The sequence below is a fragment of the Pleurotus ostreatus genome (genome assembly GCF_014466165.1).
Source record: "Pleurotus ostreatus strain PC9 chromosome Unknown scaffold_7, whole genome shotgun sequence".
Lineage (NCBI taxonomy): Eukaryota > Fungi > Basidiomycota > Agaricomycetes > Agaricales > Pleurotaceae > Pleurotus > Pleurotus ostreatus.
In genome coordinates, this window is record NW_023503162.1 from 1,159,448 (window position 1) to 1,185,173 (window position 25,726).

The window sequence follows — 25,726 nt, forward strand, 5'->3', positions numbered from 1 at the left end:
TGCGGATATCATTGTATTCCTTCACCAGTGACAGTGACGAACTTGTCGAATATCTAGGTAGCAAATAATTAATAATTATTTATATGTTGCAAACAGAAGGGCCTGATCACTGCCCGGCTGTGTGTATGTAGTAAATACAATCAGCCCCATGCAGAGGCTTGACTGAGTCTGAGATTCGTTTGAGAGAAAGAGTCAGGTTGCTGAGGAAGGCATTCAGCATGTCAGAGAGCCTGAATAAAGGGAGCCCATCGTCTATCATCGTGGTCATGGAGATAAGTAATTTGAGTACCGTTTCACGATACATGCCGCCATGACGAAGTTGCCAAAGTTGAAGTTGCCAAAGTTGGCGTTCAAGGTCAGGGTGTCAATAGCCGCAGCATCGCCACCACATCCCGTGTGTGATATAATTGCGTTGAACTCATCGATACATAGGGAGGGCGGCGCTGTGTACTTTGGACCTTGACCTTGGCCCGCGTGGAAGGTAGGCAGTAGATAAACCGAAGCACAGTCGGTCCTCTGTTGTGTAGGATATAAAGGAGAGGTGGGTAAGGTCGACTGACATATATTCGTCGACTGAAGTTGCTGGGGTATGCACACAAACCCCCAGTCACCCCAAAGCAGGAGTCTTGCGCAGAAGTGATAGTATGGTTGTTGTCCTCATCTTGGCGTTGGCAGCAGTTTCTGTGGGAGGGTGGTGGGACGATCCATTTGGACTGTCCTGAAGATTCAGTGAATTCCATCGCTGTTGTACTGAGGCGTTTAGTTAGCGCCTGCGGGGACGTGGGATCGCCGTATCATGCTTCGGCGCAAGGAGGGGGGCTTCAAAAAAAGCAAGGTGGGAGCGCGAGAGGCAAAGGATAAGTCCGGATGGGCAGGTCGAGGCTCGTGAGCGCAGTCTTTTCCCTCGCGTCGGTGCTGCTAAGTGGCTTGTTGGGACCGAGTGACACCAGGCGCCTAGAATTCGGTGTCTGTAAGTCACAAGTAGCACGGGTTTGCTGGGGGGAGTGGCAAAGATGGATCGGGTGTATTCCTTGCAGATGAGTTTGAATAGTCTCTTAACAAGACGCAGCTTGTTCATGCTATCGCTTTGGTAGCCACGCAAGGAAGTTCGATGTAGACGGGTTGACGAGCACTTTGAATCAATACAGAGGGGGTAACAACTATTTTGGCTTTCAGCGGAGTGTTGGGGTCGGACACTTGGTCCCACTTGTACTTGAAGCACTGATGTAATCAGAGATTGCGCGATGTAATATGCTTTCTGCACTTCTGAGCATACGAGGCCGGATTCTTCGGCGAATTTACCACTCGATAAGCCTCTCCCCCTCTTCCCTATACATCTACCCCACTGCCTCCCACCACTTCTCGGCCCCGCCCTCTGTTTACTTGCCCTCCACCTGCAACCACATTCCCCACTTCTTCCTCTCCTCCTCGCTCCCCTCAAACACCCAGTTGACTTGTCTAATCTCATCAAACCCTTCATCTACTTCAGGCGCCTCAAACGCCGCTCGATAGCCAGTGAACGCCAGATATGGCACGGCGGGTCGTCGCTCTTCTTCAGGTACGATGTACGCGCGATACAGGTTATTGTGCCACGCGAGTTCCATGGGAGCGGTAAAGTGACAGCACCTACGCATGGAAATCGAAAAAAAGCAGGCGGAAGTGAGTCGTTGTGTCATGGAGCATTGGATGATAGGAATGCAGAACGTACCGAATGGGAATATTCTTCTTCTTGGCAAGAGAGATGTACGCTTGCCTTGTCGCTCCATCTCGATTTGTGTTATCTACGCGTTTAGTGAGATTTGGCTTCGAGCAATTTACTTCCCGCTTGCGGGAGCCGAATAGAGCAAAGATAGGGTCGTGAAATCGGGGTCATGCCCAAAAGGCGATACCGTAATTATAGCAACCATTCCAATATTGACGGGACCCATCGTCGCTACTCTTCGTAGAAAAGGAACAAGAGAATGAAGCTAACTCACCAACGACACATCTCTGCTCATCTTCAACCGCTTTCTCCACCGCCTTCAAACACTTCGGCTTGCTCCCCAACACGTCCTGGTTGATATGCACGTACCCAGCGTCCGCGAAGTGACGCTTGTAAAACGTTGTTTTACCGACCCCTGGGTATCCGACGAAGAGGACTATTTCCGGGGCTGGGTTTGGTGAGGAGGAGGAGGAGGGCTTGGATTTTCCCTTTGATTTAGGTTTATGGTCGGAAGAAGGGACGAGGGGGGTGGATGTAGGCGTGAAGGGCGGTACTGTGGTAGTGAACAGCGGTTACATGGGAGGAGAGAGCTCATAATAATGATATAAAGCGTACTGTCGACTGGAAGTGAAGACACATGGAAACCAAGAAGCTCGTATTTTGCAGGCGGATGTCCTAGGAAATATTCCTTGAATCACAAGAAACCAGGTTTATTATAGAGATGCTTTGAATGATTTCAAACGTACCTCGGGTGTATAAAACTTGATCCCAACGTTGAGTGCCCATTTTCTGTCCGTCCCTGCAAAGTCACCCTTGCGGCCAGCGGCGTCACCGACAAAGAAGGACTGGTCTTTATCTGCATAATCAGTGTTGGCACGGAAGGGGGAGTGGAGCAACCCACCAATTTCCTGCCCGTGTTCAGCAACCATTCTCTCCAATTCGGTCCACATCCCCGGCATAGGTTTGCGGTACCCATCTTTCGCTGTCGCCGCGAATAATCGGAAGGGAACGTCGGGTAACTGGCCAAGCACATAGTTGGGGTGGTTCGGACAGCTGGTGAAACCTACTCACAGCAGCTGCAATCGACTTTACTTTCTCCCTCCACACCTTTAGTCGCTCGGTTTTGATCCCTTGATTTGAGATGATAACCAACGAGTACCTAAAAAATTGCGTCAGTCACCTTCCCTAATGCGACAAATGTATCATAACACAAGACATACCCCTCAGCAACAACAGCCTCCAACTTGCCCTTCACCCCACTTTTCCAAAACTTCCAATCGGCAGACACGGTCCGCCCATTCCCTTCAATGATCGTTCCGTCCAAATCGAATGCTGCTACTTTCACTTTCACTTTCCCCTTCGCCTTCGCCTTCAGTGTTATCTCCTCGGTGACCACAAGGTCCCCCTTTCTCACTTCCACCCTTTTATGATCTCCTGGGATTTGCACGTCTATATTTGTTTCCGCCTCGGTTTGAGTTATCGTAGACGACGTCGACGAGGGAAGACCGCTGGGGTTGCCGTTGGTCCCATATATGAGCGTCTTCTTCGGTCCGAGGGGTTCGTGCCATCGGAAACCAGTACTAGAGGATGAGGCGTCCCCTTCTTCATTAGGCTTTGGTTTCGAGAAGAATGGGTGCACTGAAATGCCGCATGGCCGAACGTTACGGCATCAACTTCATTGGGAGCACAAGACCTACCTTTCGCGATTTTAGAGCTCGAAGAACTTGCAACATTATCCCCCACATCTTCAACGCCCCGCTTCTTGGGGTTTGTCTTCGCTATTTCATCAATATAAGCCCTCAGACACCACACGTCTGTAGATTAGCAGAGAAACATACGTTCAGCCTTTTTGGGGGGCATTATATATGTATGGAACGTTCTGTGTCTGAGTAGAGCTCTGGAAGGGACACGGGTAACAGAGCCAGCGGAGAGCACCGCGCGTAGATGAAGTACAGGTGAAGCCAATGTGAAGATGACTCGCTGTAGCCAAGTGCGCCGGGTCACGTGGTGGCGATCTCCCTTTCTCCCGCCCACCGAGTTTCCCAAAACATGTCTATGTCGCACTGGTCGCTGTATGTCAATAGATCGTCTCAAGTCCTCCGGGACAACCTTGCAAAGAGTATGTCCTATCCGGATCCCATTTACTAGCATGCTAGCCTCACCCTCGGCCCCAGTCTTGCTTATGCAGGGTGCAGACGCACCTTCTCGTGCCCCACGATCACTGTTCACGTTCAACACACCGCAGGACATTTCGCAGTTCGCCACGGGATCGGATTCGGATATTGGTGGCCTCTCGACCGTCAATTTTGATTTCATAGAAGATGAGACGGTGAACGGGCCCATTGGACGCGTGAATCGACCGACCCCTCCATCAACCAAAGATGGTGCACAGCCGCTTGTAGGCACAGGTCGGTTCTGGGGGACAATGAGCCTTCGAATCCCATCTACACCCGCTGCGAACAAGCCACGCATCACACGCTCAGGCTACGCAGGCTTTCGTAACAAAGCTCGCCCGTCACTCTTCGGGAACATAACAGAAGACCTCTCCTCACACGACTACCTCGCCCTCCGCCTCCGCCCCTCAGGGAACCCAATTACACGCACGTCGTATTTCGTGAATATCCAGACGGAGGATGATATAGGCATGGGGATAGGCGGGTTGGGAGGAGGAATGGAAGTCTGGCAGCACAGACTGATGTTCAAGAACCAGGATGTGCCAGAAGAGGAGTTGCTGGGGGTAAAAGACGGTGGATGGGAGGAGTTGTATGTGCGTATCCTTGTGTTCTATCTCTCTTTGCCTTCGTATTCATTTGATCCACTAAAGATACCATTCAACAACTTCGTCCTTACGCACGCCGGCGAAATTGTCGACTCCCCTTCGTCTTCGGCCCCGTCAGACTCAGCTTCGCACTCCTCAGACCCGGACACATCCCCCGACTCGTACCAGCAACCGTCGTCTCCCTCCTTCCAGTCCCTTCAATCTAAACCAACAATTCGTCGCGAGAAAGTCAAATCTATCGGAATCAGCATATTAGGAGGGAACAGCGGTGTAGAGGGGCGATATGAACTTGGTATTGATGAGATTAGGGCGGTTAACGATGAGGATGTTCGGCGGTAGCAGTAGTCACCACATATATTTACAGTCACTGTGCACTATCACCGTGAGAAATGCTTGATCCCAACCTCGTACACTCATCTTCGTTGGAGTCTTCAGCTTCAAGCTCTGGGAATACCCCGTGTGCGGTTCAACACTACTCGTGATGAAGGTAGGCTTGCAGTTGGTAAATGTGGCACCCCTCCCACACCTTTGTCGGTATAGATCGCGGTCGAAGGATGCTGTCACGGCGCGCTCGACGCCATCTACCGCCAAATCGCTACCCTTGAACAACGAAACAACTACAAAGTCGACCTCCTCATTATCTGTGGCGACTTCCAGGCAATACGAAACGTTCGCGACTTGCAGTGCATGGCCGTGCCCGATAAGTACAAGCAACTGGGCGAGTTCCATAAGTAATTCAATCTCATTGAAGGGTTTGATTCTGACGACGAAATTGTTGACTTTGACTTTGACTTGAACGGTTTTATGTAGGTATTACACGGGGGAACGCGTCGCTCCTGTTTTGACGATCGTGATTGGGGGGAATCACGAAGCCTCGAATTACTTTTGGGAATTGTGAGTTGAGTCGACATTTCTCGGCGCGGAAAGTATGATCTGATTCTTAAGTCTCGTAGGTATCATGGAGGATGGATCGCGCCGAATATGTATTTCATGGGCCATGCGGGTTGCGTCCAGGTCAACGGTATCCGGATAGCAGGCGCGTCGGGCATATTCAAAGCCCATGATTTCAGGAAGGGTATGTAAATCCACAGCTTTTGCATAGATGAGGGTATTGACGTGTGTATTTCTGGACGCGACTGATTGCAGGACATTACGAAAGGTTACCGTACGACCACGGCACTATGAGAAGTATATATCATATCCGGGAGTATAACGTTCGGCGACTGTCACTGGTAAGTAGATGTCTTTGTACCCTACTCTGTCAAAGGTTGCCACCTGAATATTAACGTCTTCCACCCCTAGCTATCCTCACCCGACATCTTTCTATCTCACGACTGGCCTCAGTCCATCGAACAACATGGGGACGTCCGCGATCTTCTACGCAGGAAGCGGTTCTTCACCGAGGACGTTAATTCTGGGAGGTTGGGTTCACCTCCGCTCATGGGGTTGCTTCGAACGCTCCAACCGAAGTGGTGGTTCTCCGCGCATCTGCATACGCGGTTCGAGGCTACTGTAACACACGGCGATGGCAGTCAGGGTGCTCGAGGTGTGCCTTCTGGAGCCTCTGCTCCCGTGGGCACCGCTGAAGGGACCAATCCTGATGAGATTGTGATTGACGACGAAGAGGGAGGGGAAGAAAGCAAAACGGCGGATGTTGTGCCTTCTAGTGGTGCCCCTCTAAACCCCGATGAGATAAAATTAGACGACGAAGAGGAGGAGGTTGCGCCGCCGCCGCTGCCGCCGCCGGCACCAACGGTCACAAACTTCCTCGCTTTGGATAAATGCCTTCCTGGCCGACAGTTCCTGGAAGTACGTACTCCCTACTCTAGGTCCATTATCCTTCTTCCAACTGGTAAATTATCCAACGCATCTGTATGGCTAATTGAGTGTTTAGGTGATAGATGTCCCAACATCAAGTGACAATGTCCTTTCTCCTTCCCCTACTCCCCCATCCCCTGCTAAACCGACGTTAACGTACGATCCGGAATGGCTAGCCATCACTCGTGCATTCGATCCGTATTTCAGCCTCCGGGCCCAGCAGCAGCCGTTCCCTGAGGAAGCAGAGGCGCGGGCGATGGTGGCGAAGGAGCTTGCATGGGTTGAAGCGAATTTAAACGGTGGTATTGGCGGCGACGGGAGATGCAAAACCGTGGAAGAGTATCAGCAATTCGTTATGACGGCCCCGGGGCCAGGAGTAGAAGGTGGGCAGGCGCGGCAACAACGTACGTGCACCCTGTTCCTTCGTGTTCTTGCTTTTGTGCATTTGCGTGGAGGTGGAGGTGGTAGGCTAAAGCTGACTGACTCATTCGCTCTCTGCGTATAGCGCCGGCGTATAGGAATCCCCAAACAGACTCCTTTTGTAGGATGCTCGGCCTGCAATGCAAGATCAATGCTGGCTGAGCGTGGTCTCCCGTTCCACATCACGCTCCGACTTACCTGACTTGGCTTTCTGCGAATCCTCACTGTGTTTACCGCTTGGGAATGAATCTATCTAATTATCTCTACCGCAATGAGTACCAAGCCTGAATAGCGAGCTGCCGCAAACAAATTCTGAGTGCCGTCAGGATGTAGCGAAATCAGATAAGTAAGTCATTCGGCAGACCAGAGGGCTAGCAGGAGAGGGTCAGGGAACGGATCGACGTAAAGGGGCCGTGCACGTACAACATATAAGGCCATCCGGAGACCAACAACTCTTTCATCTACCACCACCATACCACCCATTCTTCACAACCACGCCATGTCAGACCAACTCAACAAAGGCGATACAGTCAGGTGCGTGTCACTCACTCATTGCATACCGCTGTTCCCTAACACCTGTTACGCGCAGCTGGAACTGGGGGCAAGGCCACCCGAAGGGCGAGGTCGTCGGCGTCCACGAGGAGAAGACCACAATCAAAAGCAAGAACGGGAATGATGTACGTCCGCCCGGGCCATCAGTTCGCTTAGGCGTCTCGCAATCTCATGCACGTCGCCGGGGGGCAGATAACGAAGAACGGCGAGCCAGGCAATCCGGCCGTCGAGATCAAGCAGAGCAATGGAGTGCGTACGATTCTGTCGTATTCGAGTGTGCACTGACAGTCTAGATAGAACGCTGTGGTGAAAAAGGCGAGCGAGCTAAACGAGGTAGTAGAGTAAACAGGGGCAGTCTATTTATAGCACGAGACTTCCATCTGACGTTCACGACTCCTCCCATGTGTGGAATAAAATCAGAACTGCCTTCCCTTCCCTTTCACCCCAACCACCACCACGATGGATTTCGTGAACGCAATTCCCCCAGAGCATCGATGGCCTCTGCATTTCTGTGCCTTTTCCTCGGCGACGACGTTCGTGCTGAGTATCCTCACAGGCAACGTCTCCCAAGTCGACCGCGTGTGGACCTTCCTCCCCACCATATACACCGCGTACTACGCTCTACTCCCCGTATGGCCTACGACCTCGGCGGCGACGTCTAAGTTTTGGTTTCTGTCTCCGAATGTCGTGCCATATAAGCCAGAGGACATTTGGCTGCAGTTAGTTGAGGACTACAGCCCGAGGGCGCTCCTGATGCTTGGGCTAGTGACACTGTGGATGTTCAGGTGCGTCGATGACAAGCATGCGTCTCTAGAACTGAGTACTGAGGGTGATCGTATTGTAGATTGAGTTATAACACGTATAGACGTGGGCTGTTCTCGCTGACGGAGGAAGACTACCGCTGGGCGGTGCTGCGCACGAAATTGCACCCTGTGCTGTTTCAGATCTTCAACATATCTTTCATTGGTACGCCCAATATGTGCGCCGTTTCACAACTCTCACTGACGTCCCCCAGCAATCACCCAGAACTTCTTGTTATGGCTCCTCGGCATCCCTACCGCCTCTGCCGCCCTCCAGCCCCACACGCCCCTCGGCGCCACCGATTTCGCCCTTGCATCGCTCGCACTGGTGACCCTCGCGCTCGAGTTTACGGCGGACAACCAGCAGTTCGCGTTCCAAACATATAAACACGCTCTACTCCACAAAGACACCCTCGCGCAAACGGTCGCGGCGGTCCTAACGACGAATACGGACCTGCACAATAGCAGGGGCGTGAAGAGCCGTGACGGGTGGACGTATGATGCGGGGAACCAGTGGCCTGGTGCGAGGCTCAGCTGGACGGAGGAAGATGCGAAGAGGGGGTTTGTATGTAGGGGTTTGTGGGCGTACTCGAGACATCCGAATTTTGCGTGCGAGCAGGCGTTTTGGGTGCGTTTCTCTCCTCCCCTCCCCCCTCTTCCTTTTCCCTTCACATGTGGTGGGCTATGCTGACGGGTTGAATAGTGGATTATCACTTTCTTCCCCATCCTCGCACCCTCCGCCCCTCCATTCCTGCCCTCCCTCGCGTCCCTTCCCCAACTCGTATCCAATCCGTCCCTCTCATCCCTCACACCATTCGCTCCCCTCCTACCAGCAGTATGCCTGTCAATCTTGTTTGTGTCATCGACGATATTCACGGAGTCAATCACGGCGGGGAAGTACCCCGAGGCGTATAGGGCGTATAGAGCGAGGGTGGCGATGTTCAGTCCGGTGGGGACTGTGGTGAAGGGTGTGCTGGGTGTGTTGGGTGGAAGCGGGAGTGGGAAGAGTAAAAGTGAATGAAAGGCTTGGTTACTGATGATTCATTATAGTTAATGTCTTGCAATGTGTTGTGGGTGCGTTTTCAAGTTGTTCATAGCTAAGTTGATAAATTGTTACTTGGTATTGTTTTCTGTTGCATACTACTATAATGTCCTGAGTCATTGATCCTAGATCTTGCTGGTTTGGTCAGGGGACAGGGGTGTACTCTGAGAGTAATGAGGGTAGAGGTAGTTTGGGATGCTGCTATGGAAGGGGATAACAGAGGACATTGTTAGTGAGTGGCAGAAGTAGTGTGGGGTAGATGGACTCCAATAGCAATGGCCTCAGCAGATCTCTGGGTGTTGCATTCTGATGGCTCAGAACTCCTCAATGTCATCGCCTTCCAACCATCCACCATTAGGATTCACCTCATCATCCGCACCCTCTCCGCCTCTGAAATCCTTTGCATGGCTTTCTGCCCACTCGGCTTCATCATTGTGAGTATGCTGTGAAAGAACATCACTTTCCTCCAAAAGCTGCAAGTCATCGTTACCATAACTGAATGGCATGTGCGTAAATAGCTGGTGCGAGCGCGGCGCCGTCCGCGTCTTGAGAACGGCCCCAAGCTCGGTCGCAATGACGGCCTTGCTCAACGCGCGGGTCTGTCAACGGTGAGTAATCAGTGAAGGGCAAGCCTTGAGTGTGCTGTCGTCATCGCGGGGAATAGGGCTTGGCTTACACTGTGATTGTGAGGCCCGTCAGCCAGCCATCCCTGCACGTCGGCGACTGCACAACCGGTATCCCGCTCGCGCTTCAGCTGCTCGAAGTACGCGGGCTTGTAGAACTTCTGAGACCTCCGCGTGACGGGCGTTGGCAGAGAATGCAAGGTCCCCAGTGTCAGCAGATGGAACCGGTGGGGGTTTGCTTGATACCACTAAAATGTCACAATCAGTACAATCAATGTCGATAACCAAGAGTCCAAGATTAGGGAACGGAGCACGCACCGCTTCGCCGCCGCTCCAGTCGACCCAGCTCATCCACTCCGCGATATCCGCGCATTCCTCGACGTCGTCGCAGAACTGCGGGTAGTTTTGGTGGATGTACAGGGAGAGCAGAGACGCGTCGATAGGCGAATCGGCGTAGAGCATCTTCAGGTCGCGATGTCAATATACTATATACCGGATACGACGCTAACACGCTTAAGGTGGGGGAACTCACGTCGACGTCGACGCGACTAGCCGCTCTGTCGTGCTCTTGGAAGAACGGAGGGAGACGCGGGGGGTCTTTGATCTTGAGGTCTGAGTCCTTCTCCCGCTGGATATCTTTCGCACTAGCCGACGCGTTCGGGGGATCTCCTTTCCCTATACATACCATTGTGCCGTCAGTCGCCTCGCATTCGCACATCCATAGGGATAAAGACCCCACTTTTGTTGTACAGGATCTTGCCGAGCAGATGGAACAGCACCAAGCTATTCTCCCGCTTAGTTATAACCTCCAGCATGGCCCGTGTCGACGTCCCACGCCCAGTTTTGGCCCGGCCCTTTTTGCTCGCAGGTGCGTCCACGACGCACGCGAACTGCAGAGCCATAATTGCACTGCGGATGTCTCCATTAACGGACTCAACGATGAGATCCAGTGCCTCTTTGGACGGCGGCGCGGCGGTCAAGCCGGCGAAATGGGTGTTGAGCATGGCGTGCAGGGCTTTGCGCATAAGCGTCGGTGCGATGCGGTTGAATCTGTTATGGCAAGTGCATTGCGGTTAGAAATGGAGGCGGGGATAGTGGGGAAGAGAAAGAGTAAGATAGACGGACGGACGCGATATGTGTGACGTATGGGCCGGCCAGCAGGGATTTGGGGATGGCGGAGCGCACGTCGACGGCGCTGCTCGTGTTCCTGCGCCAGCTGCCACCCTCGTCATCCCCCGTTTCGCTCCGCACGCCCGCGTCACTGAGGATCATGACAATAGGCGTCGAACGCGGCAGGTCGAGGAGCGATTCGAGCAGCGCGTGGAACTTGGCCTGCGTGTCTTGGTGCAGAATGTTGGGCAGGTCCTCGAGCAGGATGACCTGCCGCTCGGCACCGCCGGTCGAGGGGAAGAGACTGCTGGTGCACGTTGTCGCCCTGCTCATGAAGTTCTGGAACTTTGTGAAAAGGGTTTCGTAGTCGTCGTCGCCACCGTAGGCTCGGTATTGGTCTTCGAAGGAGCTACGCCATTCGGTAATACTGAAACCCATTTCGCGGGATAAGACGCGTAAAGTGGCAGTCTTCGCTGCCCCTGCGGGGCCAGACAACGCCAGGATCTTCTACTCAAACACGTTGGACTGGCCTGAGGAACGATGAAGTGTATCACGCACTCGGTATTTGCGCAGTTTGCCAGAAGGACCTCCCTCAAAGGCTTCGCAGAACCAGCGCCTCACCTCCTCTACCTTCTTTGGGTGAACAGCTAATTCGGCCTTCAAGTTCGCTAGTCGTTAATTGCCCCACCGCGTGTAGTGAGGGTTCAGCCGTACCTCTGAGCAGGGTTCGTAGATATCCACCCAAAGTGAATCAGCTAGAATGGTTTAGATACTCAGTGCACATGATTCGACGCGTGAATGCAACATACTGGGAACGTCTCGCTTCGATACGAGTGATACTGCCTTGCCTTTCCCCTTTGAATTCTTAAATTGAATTTGCAATGGTGGCGGCATCGTTGATTTGGGCTGGCTGCTTGAAGCAGTGGGCTGGGACGAGAACTACGTTGCTTCTCGTCAATTCACTCGCGCGCCGTGGAGAATCAGAGATCGCTCATACCGCGGTAAGGGGGTTTACGCGTCGCGTCGGGGGAGCTGGCTGCGAGTCGAGTTGAAGAACATTGCGTTTTTTCGGGAGTTTCTTTGGCTGGCTTAGTTTTGCAGACATTATTATTGCGGTGAGTGATATGGAACGAAGAGGCGCCTTACTATTAGTGGCAAATGGGGAGATAGGGAGAGTTTGATCATGTGACTGTGTGCGTCGGAGGACACAGCCACATTAGACTCACTTTCTACGACGGTTGCTCGTTCTCTCTTCACTTCCGTCATCAAAATATGCTGTCCGTACTCGTATCGACCTTCGCCCCGTTCCCCACTCTCTCCCTCTCGCTACGGCCGTCCGCACGGTTATCAGAAGTGCAGGATGAGATTCACTCACGGTATCCCGAACTGCCGAGAGGGCTGCGACTCGCGACGCACAGAGGGGTGTGTCCTTTGGATGATGAACCGGTATCTTTCCTCTACAACAACGAAGGACATGAAGGGTCAGCCGAGTTCGTTTCTCTCAGGTTGGTCCCGCGAGTGCTTGGAGGCAAGGGGGGCTTTGGGTCGCAGCTGAGGGCTGCTGGTGGGAGGATGAGCAGCCAGAAGACAAGCAACAATGACTCCTGCAGGGATCTGAACGGGCGGCGGTTGAGCACTCTTAAGGAGGCGAAAAAGTGCGTTTCGCCCTTTCCCGCCGATGGCGTTGTTACTGGTGCTCATTGTTCTATTTCACTCACCACAGGTTGGCCGAGTACCTGGAGAACGAGCCGGCGCGCAAGCGGGCACAGGCCGATGCACAGAAGGCAAAACTGGAAGCACTAGAAAGAAAGCTAGGGATTCAGCCGGGGGACGCTGCGTCTGGCTCTGGGTCGGGGTCTAGTGCAAGCAATACGGATGTGGTTGCGCTCGCGGGCAAGAAGCATCGTTTTGAGGACACGGAGTATTTGGAGGAGAGCAAGGAGCTGGTAGATAATGTGAAGAGTGCTGTGTCTGCAGGTGCGTTTCTTCCCTCTCAATTGCATCGTCCGGTTGGCTCATACAATATGTGTGTTGTAGCACTGCTGAAGAAGAAGAAAAAGGCGAAACTGTCGCACCCCACTGCGATTGCAGCTGTGGAGAAAGATACTGAGAAGCAGGTGGTCACGGTGGAGAAGGCAAAGGCTCCCATTCCTGAGCCGGCTGCTGCGACACCGATTTCTGCCAGTGTTGGTGCATAATTGCTTCTGCTTCGTGCTTGTTTTGTTCCTATTTCGATGTAGCTCATATGCCATGTACAATGCCCATTGATAATACCAGCCAATGCAACTTTGTGGATTTAGATTTCATCAGGGTCGCATGTTTCGGCCGACATCCCAAATTTGGCCTTGAATTCTGGTGAACAACTGAAATGACAACGTATAAGGTTTCTTCCACTCTTTCATGTTTCCTCTCGCCAGGCGGGCAGTCGCTGCCCCCCATGCGTTCAAACGCACGCAGAGACGATGGCTAGCCGCCGTCGTCAATGGCGTGCGCATACCTCAAACGGCTATTGAGAAGATCGTGCAAAAGTATGCTGTGGGTCTGAGTGAAGGGAAGGTGGTGAAAGCAGGGGACTATGTCATGATTCAGCCCGAGCATGTTATGACCCATGATAATACGGGTCCGGTTATATCAAAGTGAGTGCACATTCTACCGGTACAAGTCTAAGTACTCATTAATGATACTGTCATTTGGCAGATTCAAGTCAATCGGTGCTACGAGGATACACAATCCCCAGCAACCGGTGTTCACGCTTGACCACGACGTACAGAATAAGTCGTCGAAGAACCTGGCGAAGTACTCGTCCATTGAGCAGTTCGCGCGGGTACACGGGGTGGATTTCTACCCGGCAGGGCGGGGAATCGGGCATCAAGTACTCATAGAAGAGGGGTACGCGTTTCCGAATACGCTGACCGTGGCCAGTGACAGCCACAGCAATATGTACGGCGCGGTCGGCTGTGTGGGCACACCGATCGTGCGGACGGACGCGGCGGCGCTGTGGGCGACGGGGAAGACGTGGTGGCAGGTCCCGCGGATGGTCAAGGTCGAGCTGAAGGGTAAGCTACCGCCGGGCGTGACGGGGAAAGACGTGATCGTGGCTTTGTGCGGGTCGTTTAACAAAGACGAGGTGCTGAACGGCGCGATCGAGTTCTGTGGCGAGGGCGTCACGTCGCTGAGCGTAGATGAGAGGCTTACTATAGCGAATATGACAACGGAGTGGGGCGCGCTGGTAGGGTTCTTTGGGGTGGATGAGAGATTGGTTGGGTGGTATGAGGAGATGGTGAACAAGATGGAACGGAGGACGTTCTCGAGTGGGCTCGACGATCTGGCTATCCCACCGCCGCCTGAACACCCAAGAATTAACAGGACTCGGCTAGAGGCTCTTCGCGCATCGCGACTGGCTTCAGACCCCGATGCTTCGTACGCTGTCCACCTGGTGTTCGACTTGTCAACTCTCGTCCCGCACGTCTCTGGCCCGAATAGCGTCAAGATATCTACCCCTCTACCCGTCTTGGAAGAATCACACATCAAAATCAACAAGGCATACCTGGTTAGCTGCACCAACTCCCGTGTCTCAGACATCGCGGCCGCCGCGTCGGTGATGCACGGACAGAAAGTCGCGCCAGGCGTCGAGTTTTACATCGCTGCGGCGAGTTCGGTGGTCCAGGAAGAGGCGGAGAAGCTGGGATATTGGGATACGCTGGTCTCGGCAGGTGCTAAGGTGCTGCCTGCTGGGTGTGGGCCGTGTATCGGGTTGGGGACTGGGTTGCTGGAAGAAGGGGAAGTAGGAATCAGTGCGACAAATAGAAATTACAAGGGGAGGATGGGGCACCCAAAGGCCCAGGCCTACCTCGCCAGTCCAGCAGTTGTAGCGGCCAGCGCGGTGAAAGGGTATATCTGCGGCCCAGCGATTCCCGACCCAGCGTCCATGCCGCCGGTGAAAGCACCAACATTCTCGATTTCCTCCGCCAAAAATGCTGGGCCATCCACGGATGCGCAGAGCGTCGAACCTCTACTTCCGGAATTCCCAAAGTCATTCGCGGGCCCGCTGCTCTTCGCGCCGCAGGATAACCTCAACACGGATGGGATCTATCCAGGGAAGTATACGTATCAGGACGATATCACGCTGGAGAAACAGGCGGAGGTCGTGATGGAGAACTACGATCCCGGGTTCGCCTCGCTGGTGAAGGGACTGGGCGTCCCCCGCGCGAAGGGAAAGGGCGTTGTCCTCGTGTCGGGGTACAACTTCGGCACGGGGTCGTCGAGGGAGCAGGCTGCGACGGCCCTGAAATCGGCGGGGATTCCTGTGGTTATTGGGGGATCGTTCGGTGATATTTTCAAGCGAAATGCAATTAACAACGGATTGGTCTGTCTGGAATCACCGGAGCTGGTGAGTGACCTTACGGAACGGTTCGCTAAGGATGGTCAGCGCGGGGCGGGGGGACTCAAGGGGGAGCTGACGGTGAATGAGGATATAAAAGTGGATATTAGTATGGATACTGGTGAGACGGTTGTTAGATACGGGAATGACGAGGAGAAGGTATATCGTTTGCGCCCCGTTGGTCCGAGTGTGCAGGAGTTGTGGGTATGTGGCGGCTTAGAAGGATATGTGCTCAAGGAGATCCAAGCCAGCGAACAGGATCAGCCATAAGTTATATTACATTACCAATTGGTGTAGACTGTATTAGATCTACCAACTGTATATTTGTGATCATCATTTGTTTGGATCTTGGGACCTGCAGCTACAATGCTGGATGCCAGATAGATCGACCATTGATGGTATGCTCATTTGTCGTGGCGTATGGGGTAGGATTGAATTTCTCGCGCAGTGTCGCGAGTTTGGAGTGATATTCGTCGATGCCGATGTAGGCCCCGCACATGCGCCGTTTGCCATCGAATGCAGAGCGGCCGTGCAGGACGCGATGATTGTCGATTACTAGAAGTGTACCATTGAGACAATCCCACGAGCATTGGAATCCGTGCTTACCGACAGCTGTGCCAGGGTTCAGCTGCACCCAGTATTCGCATTCGGGACTGGTGAGGTATTTGTACCATACAGAGATGGCGTCGTACCTATAACACGCTCAGATATATGATACAGAGGAAAAGGGAAGGGAATTGTGGTACCACTCCTCCACTAAATGGGGTGCGATGTGCTTCATTACGCTTCTGTCGTCATTGTTCCAGCGTACGGTGGTGAGCTTGCCAGTTGAGATGTCGTGGCCGAGCACCGGATAGCCCGAAGAGGGGCTGGGGCAGTAGATGGACGATGGTTCGCCGGCTGCGTGGGCGGGGATGGGGGTGTTGGATAGTAGGGCGTAGGCATCTGGGTGTTTGTCCTTGATGAGGGATGCGACGTAAAACCCATCGACGAGCAGCGTGGCCCCTCCAGTGCCCTCGGTGTGAGAGAGCAGGTGGAAAAGTTGCAGTCCACAAGGGTCGGTCTAACGCAACGTGATTAATAACTGTGAGATGAGGAGTAGTAGGAGGAGGATGTTTACGAAATATGTGTTATCGGTGTGCGCACCGAGGGCCAGCGTCGTGTACGCCGTATCGCCCTTAGCGAGGTCAGATGTGAAGTCCCAAAATTGTCCATCTACAACAATGTTAAGGTTCGGAGCAAATGGAAGAGAAGGGAAGTTTACACTGGGTCTCGCGAATAAAACCGATACGTCGAGACAATTCTTCGGTTGCCTCTGGCGTCGCTGGGACACCAGAAACGAAGCAGAAGCCATGTTCGTGCTACAGGAGCAGTGGTAAGCATAGCCTGGGCGCCGCTGGAAGTCAACACACCACATGGGATAGCCATTGGTATAGCCCTTTGTCGTCGTTGGACATCACTTCGCCGTATTGAACCGTTGGGGGACTCTTTTGAATCGATGAACCCCATAAAGATTTCCTGGAATAGCCATATGTCAAAAAACAGGCGAGACGTAGGTGAAACGGCCTACTTGTCGACATCTGGAACGGCATCGAACTTCGGGTCATAAGAGTTTCGTTGGAGCCAAGTCCAAGGGTATACTGATTTATGACTGTCCGTGGAGGACCCTAGGAACATTGGTTGAGCGAATGCAACTATGAACGATGCGTAGTGGCCATACAAGTAACCTCAAGGCCTTGTGGTAGCACCTGGAAGCTGACGGGTTTGATCGCGGGAGGTAACTAGCCAAGATGTTAACGAGATCGGGTAATGTACGACAAAGTAATGTGGCGTACCTGGAATGTGTTCACGAGACGTTGCTTCGTGATAGGATGGAAGCACTGAGGACATCGGCAATGGTCTCTCAACCAAATGCTATGGCTGCCGGAATAGATCCCGTTCAGTGTTTTGTTTGACGAACGACGCATTGATGATTTATACGTACAATTTAGATTGTACATTCGTCTCCCAGTTTATTACGATCTTTGAGTCTTGTACGTTTGCGGAAGGCAACTGAGTCGGGCTAGCTTTTGGAAATAGAATCCGTTGCTCGTGGGCGTACAAGAGCTTCGTTGCGCAGGAGAAACTACGGATCTATTGCTAGTGAACGGAGCGGTAGTAGTAGCATTAGGATTGAGTTCCTACCTGAGGAGCGCGAATGTCAGCACGCCGTGTCCTAGCCAGACGTTCCAGAGAGCGAATTAGTAGTGAATTCATCACTGATATAGTTTCCTGATGTGAGATCAAGCACCGAGCACCGTCGTCTTTTACCGAGTCGGATCCTCTCCCCTGTCGCGCATGGCTGAGCCGTATTAGGTAACAATGATCGGTGAATTCCACTCATCATGGTTCGTCGGGAATAGTCGGTAGGAGAGATCTCGGCCGATCGCTACGTGACTAGGCTTGGTCGTTGAAAAAGCGCGACTAAAAAGTTTTGAATTGCAACTTGTTCACCGACCAACACCATGGCCTCATTTGCTTCTTCCTCATTCTCCCAAGCCCTCCGCACAGCGAGCCGTCGCTCTTCACGCGCCGTGGCCAATGCTGCTGCCCGTCCAGTGCAGCGAGCATCATATTCAGCCCTTTCTCGTGCCGCTGTCGCGAAATCAGCAGCTCAGCGCACACATGTCAAGGTATGCCTTGTAGGCTTGTCGACTTTGTGCTTTTATCAAACTCTGAGTAGGGTGCCAGAGGCATTAAGACCCTCGACTTTGCTGGAACGAGGGAGGTTGTATTCGAACGAAGCGACTGGCCGTTGGCGAAGCTCCAGGACTACTTCAAGAATGACACTCTGGCCATGATTGGATACGGTTCACAGGGACACGGACAGGGCTTGAATGCACGCGACAACGGACTCAATGTCATCGTCGGTGTTCGTGAAGGCGGTGAAAGTTGGAAACAAGCCCAGGAAGACGGATGGGTAAATCCACCTTTGCGCCCCGCTTTACCTTTTTTACTTACATGTTTTTCCAAGGTGCCTGGAGAGACTCTGTTCCCCATTGAAGAGGCTATCAACCGGGGCACAATCATCATGAACCTCCTTTCCGACGCTGCTCAGTCTCAAACGTGGCCCACCATCGCACCTTTGATCACCAAGGGCAAGACATTGTACTTCTCTCACGGCTTCTCTGTTGTGTTCAAGGAGGACACGAAAGTCATTCCTCCGCCGGACGTCGATGTTATCCTCGTTGCCCCCAAGGGGTCTGGACGAACCGTCCGCACCCTTTTCAAGGAGGGCCGTGGTATCAACTCCAGCGTTGCCGTTTTCCAGGACGTGACCGGCAAGGCCCAGGAGAAGGCTATTGCCCTCGGCGTAGGTATCGGATCAGGGTACATGTACGAGACGACCTTCGAAAAGGAAGTCTACTCGGATCTGTACGGTGAACGTGGTGTTGTGAGTCTTCCCCCGCCTCCAACCGGCAATACATTTGACTGACTTCTTTTCTTTAGCTCATGGGTGCTATTCGTAAGTTGTTAAGTCCGCTGCTGTGAAATAGCTACTTATTCCTCTCCCACAGAGGGTCTGTTCCTCGCTCAGTACCAAGTTCTCCGCAAGAATGGACACACTCCCTCAGAGGCCTTCAACGAGACTGTGGAAGAGGCCACCCAATCTCTGTACCCTTTGATTGGTCAGAAAGGGTGAGTTCGATGTGATTACCTAGGATGTACCTTCTGGTTGACGTTGTCCCTTTTAGCATGGACTACATGTACAATGCTTGCTCTACAACAGCACGTCGCGGTGCCCTCGACTGGGCACCCGTGTTCGAGAAGGCCAACCTTCCCATCTTCGAGCAACTCTACGAGAGTGTAAAGAACGGGACTGAGACGCGCAAATCCTTGGAGTTCAATGGACGATCAACTTACCGCGAGGATCTCGCTAAGGAGTTGGCTGTGATCGACAACCAGGAGATCTGGAGAGCAGGTTCGTGCATAAACGCTGTTGACGATTGCCTCATACTGATCCTTCTACAGGCAAAGTCGTTCGCTCATTACGACCCGACTACAAGCCTGAATCCGAGTAAATTTCTCCTATGCTTACGGGGGTCGAACACTGAGTCAAAAGATCGCGCTTATGATGCCGCGATCATCTTAGCCACTACGCTTATATTATTCCTTGTTTCTATCATGATCTCACGAACAAATATATCAACTGGAAATCGTGCATCATTCCTTCCATAGGGACGTAAGAAAGCGCGAAGTAGGATCCTGCTGAGTCATTGTGAGTCCATATTATTATAGCATCACTGATGCACTGTCCAGAACGTTGATTTACCGACAAGATGGAGAATGTCGCGTATAAGAGAAACTGAACTCATGTCCTTTCTGGACACTGAACAATGCCTCCCATTATCTCAGAGCTCCTCAAGTTCACTGTTGCCCCCAGCTTTCGGCTTGCTTCCGCAAGTTTCACCAACCTACGCCGAACTGTGGCTGCGAATGGCGCGAAGGAGCAATACTATGGAACAGACATGAATTCGTCGAGCATCCTATTGTGGGTTATTCGTGCGTACTTCCCCTTTTTCTTCGAGGAACTGGAGCTTACTCCTGATTTGAGACAGAATGGCACGCCGATAAAGGCCCCCTTGAATCGCCAGAGTTCAGAAGTGCGGTCAAAACTCTGGACGTGAATGAAACGCCGCAAAGTTGGTACTTGCCGTTCGCCCACGACAGTATACCAAGACCCGCCCTGACTGCTCCTGTCTGCGAACTGGTACGAGCTATATGATATATAACCCCTGTTCGCAAGGATCATTAGCTAACGAGTGTGTTCGAATGAATGAATAACAGTGTTTCCTTCACGTTGATAAAACGGCGGACAAGAAGAGCCTTGCCCACTCGCTGAACAAGACCTTCACTGACTGTTACTTCGCTGATGGGTTTACGGGTGGCCACTGGAGCACAGCGACCAACGATGACAATATGAACTATTATTACTTGGGATGGGAAAGTCGCGCAGTAAGTAGAGTGGCACATAAAAACGCGGCGTTTCTGATATTCATTGCAGCACCATTCCGCGTACTCGAAAACAGATCTGTTCGCCCTCGAGGTTGACAAACTCATGCCGCACATGGATGATGGGGGAGCTAACTTCGTGAAGCTGACACAGGAGTTGGACTGAGTCGAGAGAAGGGGCACGACTCCACCCGGGCATGCTAAGAGCATTCTCCCTGCGTTTTACCAATCAAAGTCAAAAGTGATAATATACATTGCTGTATGTTTTCGTAGTTCCACAATTGCATTGGTATGCGTGTAGTAACAAAGGATAGAAACGGTGGGCGAACACCGTGATGGTAGCAAGGCGCAACGGTAGAAAGTTACCATTGGTGCCTACAAAGTTGCTTGGATGGCCAATCGTGCAGTTAGCGTTGGTACATTTTGTGGCGATCTTACAAATGTGATCATGAACCTCTGCCTCTGCCACCTCCAAAACCTCCACGACCGCCTCCGAACCCGCCTCGACCACCGCCCCTTCCACCTCCAAACCCTCCTCCACCAAATCCGCCGCCGCCACCTCCTCCAAACCCTCCTCTCGATCCTCCTCTTCCTCGTCCCCTGTCACCGCCAAAGCCTCTACCACCGCCACGAGGTCCACCCCGACCTCTTGGAGCGCCCCTACCCGCCCCACGTCCACCACGACCGGCCCCGCGACCGCGTTCTGTAAAAACCATCAAACACTGGTGATTGTAATATCCTAGATGAAGGCTTACTCGTGACACCTAAAGGACGACAATGAGCACATGTTGCAGAAAAGACGGACGATGTGCAACGCACCTCCAGCGACTTTGGGCTTTGGCAAGAATCTTTCGATGGGCAACAGCTTGTCACCACCGATATAGACTTTGTCGCCCTTTTTGAAACTGCTTGCAACCATGCCTTCTCCCATCTTTATGGAGAAATAGACTTCGTTGACTGGCCCCAGGATCTCATCGACTTTCCCGATGACGGATTTATTTTGTAGGTAAATTGGCGCATTGAAGTAAGGGACTTTGTCGGGAAGGAGTGATGAGCAAAGCATCTCGTCTTCTACAGCATGTACGAACGTTCCCATTTCTGAAGGCATGTTAGATCCCCTAGCTGATATGTTTGCACGAAAGCTACCAACCGAGAACGGTGTCGGGAGGACCAAAATCGCGTTGTTGGAAGCCCCCTCGTCCACCTCCACGGCCTATTTATCGGGTCAGTTTTTCGGTAAAGCATGAGTGATTCAGCATACCACCGCCGCGACTGAAGCCTCTTGCACCACGGCTCATTGTGACTGCAGTCAAGATCGTTGCACTGGCGCAAAAATGAGAAATGAGGTAAGCCAATGAAATACCAAATCAGGCAATACAACAGTTCAGTTGCAGTTCACGCCAACGGATTGCAAGGTTTCTGAGCGCTAAAACATACATTCACTTGAGATCTACACTAACTAGGGTAACCGAGAATTCTACTAATCCATAGCAAAGGTGCATGACAACGTCCGACTACATTGTATTTTACTGATTTTACTGACAAGGAACGGCGCAACTCATGACATTCTTCCCAAGACACGAGGTTGCGCAACGTCGGCCATGTTGATGAAGATGTCGTCTGCGGGGTGACGGTAGAGAGGAGCACGGAGTCGCTTCTGATCGAGATGGTGACCGATGAAACCGATGCTACGGCCGAGGACGAATAGGCCATTCAAAGTACCGATCTACACAGTGAATGAGATCGGAGTACACAAAATGAAGGGTGAAATGGACATACCTTGATGTACTCGTCAGCTTCTTCTGGAGTAAAGGCACCACTGTCTCTGAGGAGATCAACGAAGCAAACAGCAATGCACCCATCGACGTTGAGGATGAGCTGCAGATATGTTATTAGTTGCCAGTCGATTAAGAAGTGAGAGGATTTTACTCACAGTATCCTTCTTCGCCGTTGTGACCTTCTCAACGGCCAACGCGTAATCGAGGAGACTGTGGCTGGGGAAGTTCTTCCTCACATATTCCTTGACGAGTTCAACACGGAGATCGGGGTTGTTTACGCTCTTGATCTTGTGACCAATGCCACTGATGAGCTTGTTGGCTTTGCGTGAGTTGTCGACGAATTCACGGGGTGTAAGACCAGTGTCACGAGCGCTGGAGAACATAGCGGCAGCCTCGTCGAGGGCACCTCCGAAGCGAGATCCGATAGTGAGGAGACCAGAAGCAAGCGATGAGATGAGATCCTTTCCGGCACGGGTAGCGACGATAGTGTTCATGGCACCAGAAACGGCGGGACCGTGGTCAGCCGTGAGCATCAGCACCATTTCGATGAACTTCGTAGCCCAAGGTGGTAGACGACGCTTGAACCAAAGCAGACTGACAACACCTCCCAAGCCGATCTCATCTCTGAACACGTCAGAGATGCGCATTCCAGCGTAGATGAGCTCCTGTCCACGCTCGTCCGAGATGGTAGAGATGAAAGCAGCGGGCTTGCGGATAAGACCGAGTTCCTGCGCCCACTTGTAGTCCATAGGGATGACAGGGGGCTCTCGCTCAGGCTGGGGCTTGATGGTTCCTTGCGCAACGAGTGAGTCATAGGTCTCCTTCAGGACGTATGGCAAGTCCTCGAAGGTCTCGGGTACAACGAACCCAGCTGCTCTCATGGCGCGGTTCTTAGCATCAGCGGTTTCCATGTCGCTGTTCGCCATTGAGCCAGCGTGACCGAATTGAACCTCAGTAGTGAACATCTTGGCGCAGGTACCAATGGCCCAAGCAACGATTGGCTTCTTGATGATGCCCTTCTTGACGGCGTCAATAACACGATATTCTTCGATACCACCGACTTCGCCAAGGAGCACGAGCATCTTGCACTCTGGGTCTTCCTCATAACGAAGGAGATGGTCGATGAAGGTCGAGCCTGGGTAACGATCACCACCGATGGCAATGCCTTCGTACGTTCCGTTAGTGTAGATGGAGAGGATGTTGTTGAGTTCGTTCGACATGCCACCGGACTTGGAGACGTAGCCGATGGATCCTGGTCGGTAAAGCTTAGACGCAATGATGTTGTCCATCATACTAGTAGCAAGTCAGACCATTGAAATGACAATGTCAAGAGATACAACATACCCTCCAGAGTTTCCGATTCTGAAGCACCCAGGCTTGATTCCACCGACAGTGGCCGGTCCAATGATCAGAACACCCTTTTGCTTAGCGAGATGCAGGATCTCTCTGGCGTGTCTCTCAGGTACACCCTCTGCAATAAGGGCGATGCTCTTGAGTTGAGGGAAGTTCAGCGCTTCGAGGGTCGAGCTGTAGACACTACGGGAAGAAGCGAAGTTGACAATCACATCGACATCAGGGTGCTTCTTGACGGCCTCTTCCAACGAAGTGTAGACGGGGAGGAGAGCTTCCTTTGTTCCCCAGTAGAACTTCTGGATATGGTGACCACCGAAGGGGTAGATCATGGCAGCGACTGAGGGGACTTCACGACCGCAGGAGTAATCGAAGTCGAGCATGCCTTGGATAGCACGAGGCTGGAGACCATAGACGAATGAACGGGTGGAGGCATCGAAGGGGCGGTATGAGGGACGTTGCTTGATGCTGGTGGTGTCGAAGTGTACGATTTGATCACCGGGTTGGGTGCGCTCTCCGTCCGGGTGGATGGCACCGACAGCGGCAGTTGGTTCTGGCTCCGGGATAGTTCCAGCTTTCTGGGAAGGCGAGCCAGGGGCCGTGGCGGGGACAGACTGGGGGATAGCTCCCTTGTTCTTTGGTGGAATACCGAGGGCGAGAGGGACGATCTCGGTGATGTGCGTGTCGGGCCCATAGACCCTGATGGGCACCCCAAGGGATTCTCCGAGGAGACGCATGGCCTTGAGACCTTCCTGGTAGTTTGGACCACCGCGGCGGACGTAGATCTTGACGCCGTGGGCAATGAGGCCTGCCTTGAACTCCTTGAGGGCACGGATAATACCCTTGAACGTAGCGGCGACGTTGGTGAAGTTAGCGATACCTCCACCAATGATGAGGAGTTTGCCCTTGGGGTTGGGAGTGCCTCGAGTGATCAAGTCGACTGGTTGACATATTAGGAACTAACACTAGAAAGAGGTTGGAGAAATTAGCTCACTGATGGTCTTGGCATATTCGTATGTTTGTCCTTCGGTGGGAGCACCAGAGTACTCGCCATAGTTGGCCAACTCGTGGGCGAAGCCGTGTGCGGCAATGGCATCGGAGTAGACGACCGAGGCACCACCACCAGCAACCATGGTCCAGATACGTCCTTCGGGGTTTAAAACTGTGAGTTTGAGCGAAGCACCAGTCGATCCATCCAATTTCTGGATGTACGCTTCCTCCTTGGTCAAGTCACGACCAAACGGAGCTGGCCAAACCTATATTGCCAGGTAAGTTAACATTCGTACTGGGAAGTAAACTTTATACCATTGGTGGGCCGCGATCGGAGTTAATCTTTCCCTTCGAAGTCGCAGCACTGGTTGAGGGCTCGTACACGGAGGTGTCACGGGCAATAGCCCACTTGGGTCCGCAGATTGACTCGGCCGTCTGATCAAGTTTCGCGGCCATATCCAAATAATGAATGGTGGGTTGGCCACCGTCAACTGCATCGAGGCAGATCAAGGGATTGATTTCAAGGTAGGCAAAGTGAAGATCGACATAGACGGAGTAGAGGCGGACCAAGAAGTCGACAAGGGTCTCGCGCTTTTCAGCGGGGACAAATTTCAGGAGGGTGGATGCAATTGTAGCGCGATCGGGGAATGGCGCGTTGACTGGAATCTGCAGGACGAGAGCCTTGGCATCAACATCACCGACGTCTACACCACCTTCATGGGTGAAGAGGATGTTGTCGCCCTCGCGCGCGGAGTTGATGCAGACGTAGTATTCAGTGTGAGAAGGGTGGGGGAGGAATGGCTCGACGATAAAGGTGTTGAGAGTACCGGTGATCGATTCCACCTAATGAAACAATGTCAATATGAGGTCTACTTCAAGTGATCGAAAGCAGATGAAAGATCGGTCACGTGGTATCATTAATGAACGCGCACCTTCTGAGGTTTACCAGCCCGGGCGCTGATCCACTCTCTGGCCTCGTCCCAGGTCTTGTTGAGAGCCAGCAGACCGGCCTTGCCACGACGTTTGATGAGTTGATCTGGTTTTGCTACAAGCTTTGTGGTGAAGACCCATTGAGGGAGCTTCGTATCCGGGGTGATCGTATTGGTTTCGGGATCCCAAGAGATCTGAGCAACCTTGGGAGACGGGTAGACGAAGTTTGGTGACGCCTTGGCCGATGCATCAACCGGGGGCGCACGCTCGAGCCAGTAAGCAAGGAGCAGCTTGGCATCGTACTCTCTAATGGCTAGCGATGGGGATCAGTAAAGAAGTTGGGGGACGAAGGGGGCGTCAACGCGGTGGGCTTACCTTTGGACGACATGGTGGAGATAGAGGAAGAAGAGAGAAAGAGAGGATCCCTGGAGGGGACTGAGGTCGCGCGTCCTTTTTAAC

At 52.7% G+C, this 25,726-nt stretch overlaps 12 protein-coding genes across 12 annotated transcripts; 7 read left to right on the plus strand and 5 right to left on the minus strand.

Moving 5' to 3' along the window:
• Positions 1–1,379: 1,379 nt before the first annotated feature.
• Positions 1,380–3,562, minus strand: PC9H_009591 (uncharacterized protein; the record flags this gene model as incomplete). Its single annotated transcript, XM_036779090.1, has 11 exons — positions 1,380–1,626; positions 1,709–1,781; positions 1,977–2,255; positions 2,318–2,390; positions 2,449–2,558; positions 2,604–2,721; positions 2,774–2,861; positions 2,923–3,052; positions 3,209–3,340; positions 3,400–3,480; positions 3,541–3,562. The coding sequence occupies 11 exons, from the start codon at positions 3,560–3,562 to the stop codon at positions 1,380–1,382; spliced, it is 1,353 nt and encodes a 450-aa protein (XP_036628479.1).
• A 189-nt stretch (positions 3,563–3,751) lies between these two features.
• PC9H_009592 (uncharacterized protein) lies at positions 3,752–6,881 on the plus strand (the record flags this gene model as incomplete). Its single annotated transcript, XM_036779091.1, has 11 exons — positions 3,752–3,821; positions 3,877–4,052; positions 4,095–4,469; positions 4,527–4,808; positions 5,022–5,212; positions 5,292–5,375; positions 5,435–5,556; positions 5,628–5,713; positions 5,784–6,290; positions 6,376–6,703; positions 6,805–6,881. 11 exons carry the CDS (start codon positions 3,752–3,754, stop codon positions 6,879–6,881), a joined length of 2,298 nt encoding a protein of 765 aa, XP_036628480.1.
• A 337-nt stretch (positions 6,882–7,218) lies between these two features.
• On the plus strand, positions 7,219–7,616 carry PC9H_009593 (uncharacterized protein; the record flags this gene model as incomplete). The annotated part of the gene is made up of 4 exons (XM_036779092.1): positions 7,219–7,253; positions 7,309–7,396; positions 7,428–7,520; positions 7,569–7,616. The coding sequence occupies 4 exons, from the start codon at positions 7,219–7,221 to the stop codon at positions 7,614–7,616; spliced, it is 264 nt and encodes an 87-aa protein (XP_036628481.1).
• Positions 7,617–7,730: 114 nt separating this feature from the next.
• PC9H_009594 (uncharacterized protein) lies at positions 7,731–9,092 on the plus strand (the record flags this gene model as incomplete). The annotated part of the gene is made up of 4 exons (XM_036779093.1): positions 7,731–8,056; positions 8,116–8,237; positions 8,287–8,699; positions 8,775–9,092. The coding sequence occupies 4 exons, from the start codon at positions 7,731–7,733 to the stop codon at positions 9,090–9,092; spliced, it is 1,179 nt and encodes a 392-aa protein (XP_036628482.1).
• Positions 9,093–9,427: 335 nt separating this feature from the next.
• On the minus strand, positions 9,428–11,951 carry RAD17 (Cell cycle checkpoint protein rad17; the record flags this gene model as incomplete). Its single annotated transcript, XM_036779094.1, has 10 exons — positions 9,428–9,712; positions 9,790–9,984; positions 10,055–10,198; positions 10,269–10,411; positions 10,476–10,786; positions 10,866–11,353; positions 11,405–11,503; positions 11,561–11,601; positions 11,656–11,785; positions 11,844–11,951. The coding sequence occupies 10 exons, from the start codon at positions 11,949–11,951 to the stop codon at positions 9,428–9,430; spliced, it is 1,944 nt and encodes a 647-aa protein (XP_036628483.1).
• A 167-nt stretch (positions 11,952–12,118) lies between these two features.
• Positions 12,119–13,044, plus strand: PC9H_009596 (uncharacterized protein; the record flags this gene model as incomplete). The annotated part of the gene is made up of 3 exons (XM_036779095.1): positions 12,119–12,501; positions 12,570–12,823; positions 12,884–13,044. 3 exons carry the CDS (start codon positions 12,119–12,121, stop codon positions 13,042–13,044), a joined length of 798 nt encoding a protein of 265 aa, XP_036628484.1.
• A 202-nt stretch (positions 13,045–13,246) lies between these two features.
• Positions 13,247–15,497, plus strand: LYS4_2 (mitochondrial Homoaconitase; the record flags this gene model as incomplete). Its single annotated transcript, XM_036779096.1, has 2 exons — positions 13,247–13,482; positions 13,544–15,497. 2 exons carry the CDS (start codon positions 13,247–13,249, stop codon positions 15,495–15,497), a joined length of 2,190 nt encoding a protein of 729 aa, XP_036628485.1.
• A 91-nt stretch (positions 15,498–15,588) lies between these two features.
• On the minus strand, positions 15,589–17,483 carry PC9H_009598 (uncharacterized protein; the record flags this gene model as incomplete). The annotated part of the gene is made up of 11 exons (XM_036779097.1): positions 15,589–15,782; positions 15,834–15,919; positions 15,974–16,290; positions 16,348–16,442; positions 16,492–16,588; positions 16,640–16,745; positions 16,798–16,894; positions 16,948–17,008; positions 17,063–17,147; positions 17,212–17,360; positions 17,412–17,483. The coding sequence occupies 11 exons, from the start codon at positions 17,481–17,483 to the stop codon at positions 15,589–15,591; spliced, it is 1,359 nt and encodes a 452-aa protein (XP_036628486.1).
• A 248-nt stretch (positions 17,484–17,731) lies between these two features.
• Positions 17,732–19,288, plus strand: ILV5 (Bifunctional acetohydroxyacid reductoisomerase; the record flags this gene model as incomplete). The annotated part of the gene is made up of 7 exons (XM_036779098.1): positions 17,732–17,899; positions 17,950–18,186; positions 18,241–18,660; positions 18,717–18,732; positions 18,785–18,905; positions 18,962–19,188; positions 19,239–19,288. 7 exons carry the CDS (start codon positions 17,732–17,734, stop codon positions 19,286–19,288), a joined length of 1,239 nt encoding a protein of 412 aa, XP_036628487.1.
• A 315-nt stretch (positions 19,289–19,603) lies between these two features.
• PC9H_009600 (uncharacterized protein) lies at positions 19,604–20,385 on the plus strand (the record flags this gene model as incomplete). Its single annotated transcript, XM_036779099.1, has 4 exons — positions 19,604–19,769; positions 19,826–19,977; positions 20,055–20,222; positions 20,272–20,385. The coding sequence occupies 4 exons, from the start codon at positions 19,604–19,606 to the stop codon at positions 20,383–20,385; spliced, it is 600 nt and encodes a 199-aa protein (XP_036628488.1).
• Positions 20,386–20,665: 280 nt separating this feature from the next.
• GAR1 (H/ACA snoRNP pseudouridylase subunit) lies at positions 20,666–21,517 on the minus strand (the record flags this gene model as incomplete). The annotated part of the gene is made up of 4 exons (XM_036779100.1): positions 20,666–20,922; positions 21,039–21,317; positions 21,370–21,432; positions 21,481–21,517. The coding sequence occupies 4 exons, from the start codon at positions 21,515–21,517 to the stop codon at positions 20,666–20,668; spliced, it is 636 nt and encodes a 211-aa protein (XP_036628489.1).
• A 260-nt stretch (positions 21,518–21,777) lies between these two features.
• Positions 21,778–25,655, minus strand: ACL1 (citrate synthase; the record flags this gene model as incomplete). Its single annotated transcript, XM_036779101.1, has 8 exons — positions 21,778–21,945; positions 21,999–22,097; positions 22,153–23,290; positions 23,342–24,287; positions 24,342–24,603; positions 24,653–25,180; positions 25,270–25,580; positions 25,643–25,655. The coding sequence occupies 8 exons, from the start codon at positions 25,653–25,655 to the stop codon at positions 21,778–21,780; spliced, it is 3,465 nt and encodes a 1,154-aa protein (XP_036628490.1).
• Between the last annotated feature and the right edge of the window lie 71 nt (positions 25,656–25,726).